The sequence below is a fragment of the Oratosquilla oratoria genome, chromosome 3 (genome assembly GCF_046742065.1).
Source record: "Oratosquilla oratoria isolate Oo_2021 chromosome 3, ASM4674206v1, whole genome shotgun sequence".
In the NCBI taxonomy this organism is placed as follows: Eukaryota; Metazoa; Arthropoda; class Malacostraca; order Stomatopoda; family Squillidae; genus Oratosquilla; species Oratosquilla oratoria.
Window position 1 is genome coordinate 86,958,232 of NC_134779.1, and position 12,270 is coordinate 86,970,501.

The 12,270-nt window shown below is 42.7% G+C and overlaps 1 protein-coding gene across 13 annotated transcripts in view; it reads right to left on the reverse strand.

Moving 5' to 3' along the window:
- Gga (ADP-ribosylation factor-binding protein Gga) overlaps positions 1–12,270 on the reverse strand; it is a 251,519-nt gene that overhangs the window by 201,734 nt on the left and 37,515 nt on the right. For 10 of the 13 annotated variants that reach the window (XR_012966271.1, XM_076182998.1, XM_076183004.1 and 7 more), the window contains exons 2-3: positions 10,249–10,409; positions 4,277–4,510 (exon numbers count right to left, since the gene is read on the reverse strand). Coding sequence is in view for 12 of the 13 variants with exons in the window: in XM_076182998.1 (XP_076039113.1) it covers positions 4,277–4,510; positions 10,249–10,409 (395 nt within the window). In the remaining variant the exon portion in view is untranslated. The remainder of the gene's footprint in view (positions 1–4,276; positions 4,511–10,248; positions 10,410–12,270) is intronic. The other 3 variants (XM_076183002.1, XM_076182999.1, XM_076183003.1) reach the window with 1 other exon arrangement.

The window sequence follows — 12,270 nt, forward strand, 5'->3', positions numbered from 1 at the left end:
GGCTAGCCTACAGTCTGCATGAAGTCCTGCGCTTCATGAAGACCAAGTTCCCTCAAATTGTCATGGTCTCTGGGTGTGTTTCCAGTGAAGGCCACGTCATGCCACCCCACATCTTTGAAGAGGGACTCAGACTCACTTCAGTTGGCTATACTGAGTTACTGTCCACTGTTGTCAAGTGCTGGGTGGAGAGGGTGGCTACAGGAAGACCATACGTGTGGCAGCAGGACTCAGCTCCATGTCACACCTCCGCAAAAACCCAGAAGTGGTCTGAGAACTTCTACGACTTCACCAGTCCCAACATCTGGCCCCCAACTCACCTGATTGCAATGCCATGGACTAATATATGTGGGGCACAGTTGAAAAATATACCAATTGTACTGTCTGCAACACCAAAGACGAGCTGATTGCCAGAAACAAACTGGTGTTCAGGCATCTCTCAAAGGACACCATGAAGGCTGTGTGCTGCAGGTTCAGGTCCCACCTGGAGGCTCAGGGTGGCTTCTTTGAGAGAGCTGTATTTGGCAAAAAAGAGATGCACTTCGAAATTTGAGAATATGTCAATTTTTGGCCAAGATATGACGTTTTTCTTTCCTTTCTAAAAAAGTGTCAAATTTAACCCAAACACCCTGTAGATACATATACCAATAGCCATTTTCCCCTCACAAGGGAGGTAGCCAAAAAACAAAGGCCCAAAATCCACTCCCACCCATTCCATCCCCCATTCTTCACTCCCATTCACCCACCCTCCCTCCCTCTTATCTTGGCTCCTCCTGGATGACAGGTCATCCCTGCATCTTGCCCAGTGCCCTGGGTCAGACACAGCGTAGCAAGACAGCACATCCACAGCAAGGCCGCTTCATTTAACTGGTGACCCCCCTCTCTGTTCCCTCATGCAGGCTGCATCAAAATATCATTCACATATCGCTCACTCATTTCAACACTGACATAACTCAAAAAATGCTACTTTTCAGGAGAAGCAAAATAAACTTTTAATTATGTAATACAATCTCCCATGGAACTTTTAAACGAGGTATTTAGCAATGAATTTTTATTTCATGATTAAATGTAGTACATGACATCTCATATTAAAAGATATATTTATTATAAACATGCTTTGTGCCTATTTGAAAAATAAATTTGGAATTATGACGTTATTGCCTTGAGCAACATCTAGCGGCCAGTTTTGCTACTAGTTATGGCGTTCTTACCACAAATAAATATAGAAAATGGCAAATTCAGTGGTATAAATAACTCAAAATCTTCAATTTTTGAGTTATGTCATTGTTGAAATGAATGAGCGATATACTCTCTCACACCCCATCCTATGCATCACAGCATCACCCATACACAACCATTCTCCATTCACCTCTATCTGTCTACTCCCTTCCTCCACAGACATTCCCCTCTTTCTCAATGCCCCTTTTACCCCATCCATCCATCTCATCCTTGGTCATCCCCTTATGTTCACTCCTTCCACCTCTGCCTTAAACACCTCTTTAACTACTCTTTTTTCACTTATTCTTTCCATGTGTCCAAACCATCCCAATACTCTTTCATCCACCCTATCTCCCAACTTCCTTTCCACTCCCCCTCACCACCTCATTTCTCACTCTATCCAGCCTAGTAACCCCTATCATACTTCTAAGGCATCTCATCTCACATTCAAAATCCTCTCTTCTTTTGTTATGTTCCATGTTTCTGCCCCATACAGTGCTGTTGGCACAATCACTATCTTATACAATCTCCTCTTGGCATCCATTCCCAAATGTCTATTTCTCATTAAACTTTTTAATCCCCCAAGGCATTTACTTACTTCTCTAATTTTTTTTTAATTAAACTAAAAAAAAAAAAAAAAAACTAGCTGTAAGGGTTGCCAACCACTACCCAGCTCATGTCCACTTTCCCCCAATTTAGTGAACACTGACCTAGTCAATATCAACAAAAGAACACTTGAATGGCTGGCCATCTGGTGCAATAAGCTATGGCAACTTAATTGGCAACACCCCCTCACCATCCCCTCATGCAGAAGACAGAGAAGTTGGGGAGAAATACTTTTGGGCTGTGTCAAAGTATCATCCATACACAGCCATTCTCCACTCACCCTTTATCTCTTGCCTTCTCCCTTCCTTGTTCAACAGACATCTTCTCACTCAAAGCCCTCTTCACCCCATCCATCCATCTCATCCTTGGTTGTCCCCTTAAGTTCACTCCCTCCACCTCTGCCTTCCATACCTCTTTTGCTAATCTTTCTTCATTCATTCTTTCCATGTGTCCAAACCATCCCAATACTTTTTCATCAGCTCTCTCTGCCATTTTCATTTCCACCCTAGCTCTCCTCCTAACCTACTCATTTCTCACTCTATCCAACCTTGCAACCCCTATCATACTTCTCATACACTTCATTTCAAACACATTTAAACTTCTCCTTTCTGCCTCTCTTAAACTCCAAATCTCCACCCCATACAGTGTCACTGGCACAATTACCCCTTCATATAATCTCTTCGCATCCATTCCCAAATGCCTATTTCTCAAAGTTCACAAATTCAATCCCCAGAAATAAGGAGACAATTCAGTGACATGTGCATGAGGATTGTCAGGTACATTAAGGTCATACAGGACAGTGCAAGCAATCCTCACATCTGATCTGATCATTTACTTTATTGTGCAAAGTTCATACCCAGGTTTCTGCCCCATAAACAGGACCATTGGGGGACCTGGAGGACCCAACCATCATGTTATGGATCATTACAAAAGACAAAAATTGGGTCTATGGGTATGACCTAGAAACCAATTGTTTCCATAAAGAGCCCACCGTTTTCATGATCAAAAGTGAGGCACATCAATAATGCAACTAAGAGCATGCTCATCAGTTTCACTGATATTTACAGGGTGGTTCACCATAAATTCATCCTCCGAGACCAGACCATCAACACCGAGTTCTGCTACAAAGTTTTGAGAAATCTGAAGAAGGACATTCAATGGAAACAGTCTGAAATATGGCATGAAGCCAACTGACAATGCTCTCTGACCACTCTAATAACATGCAAGTTTCTCAACCTTATTAGCACAATTATCCCTCAACACCAGCTCTACTTGTAACTTCTTACTCTTCCAAAGAACAAAGTTGCAGTTGAATGGGGGCCATTTTGACACTGGGGGAGATTTAGCATGAGCTGCAAAAGGTATCTAACATGCTTCACGAACAAGATTTCCAGAACATATCTCAGCAGTAGCAATAGCACTAGGAATGCTGTATTGCCGCTCAAAGGGATTATTTTGAATGGGGAGGTGCCCAATCTTAAATCAAGTAGGCATCTTCATATTGATAGGTTTTGTCTTGCAACTTTTTGATACCACAGATCTTACATCAATCAAGGCATCTGCAGAGGGAAAATGTACTAATACCTCTGGTTTCTATTTGAAGTGATTATGGTAAGCCTTCACATATATTACCAATAAATCAGATTGGTACTGGAAAGCTACTAAGAATCTGTTATACAAGTGATGTGACAAAATATCTATCTCTGTACCAAAAGGGTTCTTCCCCCTTACAAGGAAGGTAGTCACCCTAGACATGCACCCACCCCCATCCATTAATCATTTCCTTTTCATCTTGGTTCCTTGTGAATGAAGGGTCATTCCTATCCCCCACCCACTGCCCAGTTCAGAAGCAATGCAGCAAGACACATTACAACCATAACAGGGCCAGCCACTTTTTTTGTTTTTTTTTACAACAACCCTGATGTGACAAAGTGAAATATAAAAACACCAACTGTACCAAAATCAAATATATCACCAGGATGGTGGAAATAACAATAATATATGAATAAAAATCTAGGAAAATTAAATACATACATACATATACCAAAGACTTTTTTCCCCTTTATAAAAAACAAAGGCATAAAAACCACTCCCACCCATTCCATCCCTACCATACTCCATTCCCCTCCACCCTCTTCTCTCCCTCTTATCTTTGCACCTCCTGGATGACGGGTCATCCCTGCATCTTGTCCACTGCCCTGGGACAGAAGCAGTGTCGCAAGACACAGCACATCCACAGCAAGGCTGCTTCATTAAATCAACGACCCCCCTCTCCATCCCCTCATGCAGAAAAGGAGAAGATGGGGAGAAATCCCTTGGGGCTGTGTCAAATTTTTCTCATACATACTCCCTCACCCCCTCATCCCCCATCCATTCCACCTCATCCATTCAGTCTCAACAAAGGTATAATGAAGTTATAATGGTTCAGTATACATGGGATCAGAAAACCACTTACCTTCACTACTCCTTGTTTTTTAAGCATGTTATAAGCTTCCAGTATCTTTGCCTCACTCTTCAAGTCTACAGTCCAGGTATACAAGAGTTCAATGACTCGCTTTTTCAGTGCCGAAGAAGTATGATTTCCAAGATACTTGGGAGAAACTAATTTTATCATTTCATTCAAAAACCTAAATTTTCCAATTTCAGCATGAAATGGGAGGCCACAGTTGTTAGCACATGCCTGAAGGACCTGGAAACAAGAAAAATTCCAGCATAAGCATGTTTACCTCAAAAGTATGTCGATACAGAATATGAAGTACAGTGATCCATCACTTATCGCAGTAGATTGGTTCTAAGACCGGCAGCGATAACTGAATTTTCGTGAAGTAGGGACACCATATTTACAGTATTTATTTAATGTGTATTTGGTCTTTTAAAACCCTCCCTGTACTGTTAACAACCCACCCATTACAGTACTCTATTAATAACAATGACAATTGTTAAGCAATAACACTTATAATTACATACATACATACATATACCAAGGCTTTTTCCCCCTTACAAGGGGGGTAGCCAAAAAGAAAAAGGCATAAAATCATTCCCACCCATTCCATCCCTGAATACACTCCACACCCCTCCACCCCCCCTCCTATCTTAGCACCTCCTGAACGACGGGTCATCCCTGCACCTTGTCCACTGCCTTGGGTCAGAAGCAGTGTCGCAAGACACAGCACATCCACAGCAAGGCCGCTTCATTAAATTGGCGACCCCCCCTCTCCGTCCCCCCATTGCATAAAATGAGAGGACGGGGAGAAATCCCTTCGGGCTGCGTCAAATTTTGCTCACACATACTACCTCACCCCCCATCCACCCGCCCATTCCACACTTATAATTAAAAAAAATAAAATAAAGATTGTTACTGTACTCAACACGAAAGAAGTTGAAGTAAAATTTGAATGATGATGGTGATGAATTTCCTGCACAGTAGAAATGATGATGATAAAGCTGATGATGACTTCTACTGTGCAGCCAATGATTGTATTTTGCGTCTCTTCAGACGGCGGTGCCCTTTCCTGGGCTCAACACGAAAGAAGTTGAAGTAAAATTTTAATGATGATGGTGATGAATTTGCTGCACAGTAGAAATGATAATGATAAAGCTGATAGTGACTTCTACTGTGCAGCCGATGATTGTATCTTATGCTCTTCAGACAGCAGTGCCATTTCCTGGGATACCTCTTCCACTTCTTCTGAAGGTGCAACTGTAGTAGTAGCTGCAAAAACATTGTGATAGGAAGTTACTGCCACTGCTTCTTTTTCCGTTCAAAGAGCATCTTGTAGAGATACATGGCTTCATTGACCTTGTTGCATAATTGTGCAGAACGAACCATATCATCGTCCCATTCCTGTGACCTCTCTTTAAATTCTTTAGCCTGGTTGCAGAGCTTGGCCAGCCATTCCAAAGTCAAGCCAGTTTGGTCAACAACTTCTTCCATTTCTTGTTGGATTTCTTCTTCTTTTTCTTCACTGGCCGACTTCATCAAGTCTTCGAGGTCTGCGTCGGTTAGCGGCTGGAAGTGGCAGTCTAATAACTCATCAATGTCTCTCATGGTCATGTCTGCAAAACAGTCACCTCCAATGATCACAGCCAACTGCAAAGCTTTCTGTACTGCAGAGTGTTGAATTTTGGCAGGTGTAATTCCCTTGTCGTTGTAAATAACCTCGGGCCACAACTTCTTCCAGCTCGCGTTAATGGCGGCAGGCTTCATTTCTTGCAATGCCTTCTGGATCTTTTGGAGGCACATAGCAATTGTGTACTGCTGCCAGTATGCCTTCAAGTTAAATTTTTTGTCTTTGTCTTCTTGGCAGCATCCACAGAAGCAACCAGGTTCGCCAGGATATTTCTTGTGTACAGGGCCTTGATTGCCCTGATAACCCCCAGGTCCATTGGCAGAATAAGTGACGTAGTGTTGGGTGATAGGAACTCAATCTGAATGCCCTCATGCAACAGATCAATAGCATGGCCACTGGCGCTATCCATAAGGAGAAGGATTTCAAATGGCAAGCCCTTCTCTAATAGATACATCTTGATTTGTGGGATAAAACACTGGTGGAACCAGTCGAAGGTCAGCATCTTCCTTATCCGCATCTTTGGATTGTGCATACAATGTACAGGTAGCAGATTCCTGTTTCTGTTTTTTTAAAGCCCTTGGGTAGACTTGTAAATAAGTCCTGGCTTTAACAAAAATCCCACAGCATTGCCACACATCACAAGGGTCACACGATCCTTGTATGCTTTAAAGCCATAGGCTTTTGCTTCCTCTTTGAACAGGAAAGTCAATGGCATTCTTTTCCAAAAAAAGTCTGTCTCGTCCATATTGTTTGGGCTTATATCCATCTTCGGAGATAATCTTCTTGAAAGTTTCATTCACATATGTTTCAGCAGTGCTTGTGTCAGCAGAAGCCGCCTCGCCATGCAGGGAAATGCTTTTTAGGCCGAAGAGTTTCTGAAACTTAGCAAACCACCCTTTGCTAGCAGAAAAAAATGTTTTTTAGGTTGTGAATCACTGGACATCCCTGGTTGCGGATCTTCTACATTGTCTTTGTCTTCTTCCTCTTCTTCATGGTTGCCACCGTCGTCCTCAGGTTCCTTAGCAGCGAAACTCTCGTACAGGTTCCTAGCCTTTGTTTGGATGATGTTTGTATCCAAAGCTATGTTCTTCTTTCAGCAGTTGGCTATCCATACGGCCAAAGCAGCTTCCATACGGATGATAGTTTTATCACGAGCCATAACCACTCTCTTCACTGACTTATTAAAGGTGATGGCAGCCATCATCCTAATATCAGCCTCATCCTTCTTGATGTAGCGAAAAGTGGATTTGTTCACACTAAAATGATGGGCTACGGCAGCAAAAGTTCTTCCTTCCTTCTACATATCCAGAAGTTTCACCTTCTCAGTGATCGTCATCATTCTTCATTTGCATTTAAGCTCAGTACCAGCCTTGTGAGCAAATTTTGACACAGCAAAGGGATTTCTCCCAGTCTTCTCCTTTATGCATGGGGGGACGGAGAGGGGGGGGTCGCTGATTTAATGAAGCGGCCTTGCTGTGGATGTGCTGTGTCTTGCGACACTGCTTCTGACCCAGCGCAGTGGACAAGGTGAGGGGATGACCCGTCATCCAGGAGGTGCTAAGATGAGAGGGAGGGTGGAGGGGTGTGGAGTGTATCCAGGGATGGAGTGGGTGGGAATGATTTTATGCCTTTTCCTTTTTGGCTACCTCCCCTGTAAGGTGGAAAAAGCCTTGGTATATGTATGTATGTACCGGCCTTGGAAGAAGCGGCACACTCGGGAGCCGTTGCAGGGGATGAAAACGCAAAGTTCAATGCAAAGAAACAAAAAAAAATCACACAGCACAGCGTAAAGTAGTACAGTAAACAGCTCAGCAAGAAAGCTTGAAGCGAAATGGCCACAAGAGAGAGACAAGGGAAGATGCTGCGGATCTGAGCATCAGTCAAAGCACCAATCACAGGCCACATTACAAAATAGAAAGCTGTGATTCGTCATCTCTCTCCACTGCACCAATCACAGCCCGTCTTACAACGCACTTCGTCACCGAGATGGTATGCTTTGTGTTTTCTCAACAACAGGATACATGGGTACTGTATGCACATTGTTTTCTAGATGGTTCCTTTTTTTTTTTTGTCATGTGAGTTACAAGTTCAAATACCCCTGTATATGTTTTTTTGCTATTTTATACTTGTTTTGTTGTTCCTAGACTTGGAAATAATATTTATTATTAATATTTTAATGGATTTAATGAAAAAATTTAGGTGTTCACATATCGCAATTTTTCTAGAATTTTCCAGAAACTCAATGATATATTTTCTATGTATATATTCTAAAAACCCATGATAGTTGAACCGCAAAGTAGTGAGGGATCACTGTATTCAATTTTATCTATATCAACTTGGAGAATATCAGTGTGGATTCAGACAAAACAGGTCCACAACATATCACATACACACAATAAGGCAGACAATGGAGAAATACTATGAATATGATAAAGATCTCTAACAACTATTCATACACTTCCAACAGGCGTATGATAGCATACACCGAGAATCAATGTGGCAGATCCTCAGAGAATTTCAAGTACCAGAGAAACTGGTCTCTCTAATAAAGGCATGCTATGTAGATAGCAGATGCGTAGTAAAGGTAGGGGGGAAGGAAACAGAAGAGTTCGAGGTAATTAGTGGACTGAGGCAAGGGTGCATCCTATCTCTAACACCCTTCAACCTTGTGATGGAAAAGGTGGCTAGGGAGAGCCTTAACCCGCCTGAGCCGATGGCCTCAAAATTCGCAACCCCCTAGGACCACATTCATCATCAAAAATCAACTCTTACAAATTACTCTGGAAAAAAATTCTACTGTTAGTAGACATGACAATGCATCATCTTACAAGTTTCTATTGCTCTACTCACCATGGTTGTCTCAGAATAATAACCGATAGTTGGAAAAGATTGTGGTAGCGGCAACTCTCCGCCTCTATGGCACAGGTGCAGCGTGGTGTTTTATGAAGGCGGTATGATGTGGGGAAGCGTGGCTGGCTCGGGGGAGGTGCTTTTATGTGTATTCTTACATAACGTAAGCCACTGCTCATGTTTTTACATGTTTTCATTCATATTGGCTGATTATAGTTATGTATGTTTTATCACTCACTATTCAATACGCACCCACATGTGAATATTTATACAGCCATGAACATTCTTATCTTACACTTATATTATTTACTATCATACTTATTTTACACTTATATTACACTTACGTAACACTTACATGTTTTTACGTGTTTTCACTCATATTGGCTGATTTTAGTTACATATGTATAGGCCTTACCTCACGACCAAATATGGCAGCTCTACCAATGTTGGCACGGTTTTTATTAGCGCTCAAAGTAGCTGTCCCATTTAAGGACTGTCGGACGTTTGTGACACAGTCCTGTTTCATGCCTGTCGGATTAGATGGGTTAACCACCCAGGAGCAAGATTTGACACAGGAAATATAGGGCTTTTAGCCTATGCAGATGACATTGTGATGATAGCCGAGAATATGGATGAAATTAACAAAATGTTCACACCATTCCAGAACACAGTGGGGCAAGTAGGCCTGGTGTGCAATGAGAGTAAGACTGCAATCATGAAAATGAGTAGAGAAGATGGCAATGGAGGCAACATGTAGGTCGGAACCCTAAATGTGCAATATACAGACAAATTCAAATATTTAAGAGCCCTTGTAATGGAAAGAAATGAGATGGACATTGAAATAAATGAAAGTATTGCAGCAGGAAACAGATGCTACCATGCTCTCTCTACCATCATGAGAAGCAGAAAGGTTAGCAAGAAAACAAAAATGAGAACATACAACATTGTAATTAGACCAACAGTGTTGGTTGTGAGACTTGGACATTGATCAAAGAAAAAGAAAATTTGAAGTCTTTGAAAACACCATTATTAGAAGAATTCTGGGCCCTGTGTATGATGCGGAATTAGGAGAATGGAAACAAAGGCACAATAGGGAAATTAGAGATCAGACAGATCAACAAATGCTGCATAATGTCACAAGTGGGAGAAGGACAAGGTGGGTTGGTCACTGTGCCAGGATGGAGCCAACAAGATGGCCAATAATGGTGATGGAGGGAAGTATAAGGGGTAGATGCCCCCAGGGAAGACCTAGGTACCGGTGGAGTGATGGAGTGGCGAATGATGTGGCCCTGACCTACAAAATTGGAAGGAAACAGCGGAGGACAGATTGGTCTGGAGAGGCATAGTGAAAGCAGTGAAGGGACTGCAGTCCTGATAGCCATTGGAGTAAGAGTATCTATATCAACTTCAAAGTGATGTAGCCAAAGCTACAGATTGAATGATTAATTACATCTGATAAGGTTTCATATAGGGCAATTAAATTCTATGTCACATTTGTTGATCTTACCGACAGGGCTTGCATAGATTCTCTTTCTTGTGGAGACTGGATCTTATGGGCAATGAGCCTAACTGCTGTTTGCACATTACCTCCTTCGTTGTTGACAGCCTGGCACACTGCCTGGATAGCATTGGGGTCATCCTCCAAGTTAAGAGGATTTGTGGCTTTTTCTGAAAAACAAGAAACAAGGAGTGATTTAACTTTAAAGACAAGATTCTAACTTCTAGTAGCATGTAAGAATTTACAAATATCACTATTCTTTTGAGGATAAAGAGTGAGTGGTTAGAGATGAAGGTGGGGTTGCACCAGGGTTATGCAATATTATCATAATTGTTCAACATATATAGATGGGGTGAAGGAAGCATCCTAAATATAGGGTTACACAACCCAGAAAGCAAATATAGCTTAGATAACAGATTTTTAGAGAAAACTGAGTGTGAGAGAGACTTTGGAGTTGTAGTGAGTCCTGACCTTAAGTCCAGGAAACAGAGTACGAGGGTCATTCCAAAAGTAATGCCTCCTATTTTTTAACTCAAAAAGTTGAAGAGCTATGAAGATGGGAGTGGCACCATTAAAACAAGCAACCTTTTGTGCTCCAGAATTTATTTTCCTATGTGGAGAAGCGAGTAAATGCCTTGGTGGATTAAAAAGTGTAATGAGAAATAGACATCTGGGAATGGATGCTAAGAGGAGGTTATATGAAGGAGTGATTGTGCCAACAGCAATGTATGGGGCAGAAACATGGAATATGAGAGAGGAAGGGAGAAGGAGTTTGAATGTGTTTGAGATGAAATGTCTGAGAAGTATGATAGGGGTTACTAGGCTAGATAGAGTGAGAAATGAGGAGGTGAGGAGGAGAACAGGGGTGGAAAGGAAGCTGGGAGATAGGGTTGATGAAAGAGTATTAGGATGGTTTGGACACATGGAAAGAATGAGTGAAGAAAGATTAGTAAAAGAAGTGTGGAAGGCAGAGGTGGAGGGAGTGAATATGAGGGGACATCCTAGGATGAGATGGATGGATGGGGTGAAAGGGGCTTTACAAAAGAGAGGAATATCTGTAGAGGAAGGACGGGAGAGGACAGAAGATAGGGGTGAATGGAGAAGGGTTGTGTATAGATGAGGCTGTGATGCATGAGGGGGAGTGGGTGGGGGATGTGGGGTGAGGAAGTATGTATGAGAAAAAATTTGATACAGCTCGAAGGGATTTCTCCCCGTCTTCTCCTTTCCTGCATGAGGGGACAGAGAGGAGGGGTCGCCGAATTCATGAAGTGGCCTTGCTGTGGATGTGCTGTGTCTTGCGACACTGTTTCTGACCCAGGGCAGTGGACAGGATGCAGGGATGACCCATCATCCAGGAGGTGCCAAGATAGGAGGGAGGGAGGAGGGTGGAGAGGAGTGGAATATACGGGAAATGAAATGGGTGGGAGTGATTTCTATGCCTTTTTCTTTTTGGCTACCCCCCGTGTAAGGGGGAAAAAGCCTTTGGTATATGTATGTATGTATGTAGTCACCACCATTCTCAATGCACTTTTGCCAGCAATGAATGAGAGCCTTGATGCCTCAGTTGTAAAAGTCAACGCCTGCCGAGGTGGTCCATTTTTTCACAGCTGCAATTACTGCATTGTTGTCGGGGAAACACTGCCCATGTAATGCATCCTTCAGAGGTCCTAACAAGTGGAAGTCTGACGGTGCCAGGTCGGGACTACATGGCGGGTGAGACAGCACCGTCCAGCCGAACTTTGTCACACATTCTGTGGTCTACAAACTTGTGTGTGGCCTGACATTGGAATGTTTCCCTTTTCTCTGGTCTTACACAGGCAATCCGGGCCTTCAGCTTGGGTCAATGTTTCAACGTAATGGTCAGAGTTGACAGTCACCCCTGGTTCCAAGAAATCCAGGAGGATGATGCCTTTCCTGTCCCACAAGATGGTGCACATCACTTTGCGTGCAGATGTCTGCATCATGAACTTCTTTGCTGGGGAGTGTAAGTGGTGCCATTCCATCGACTGCCGTTTGGACTCCAGCTCGTAG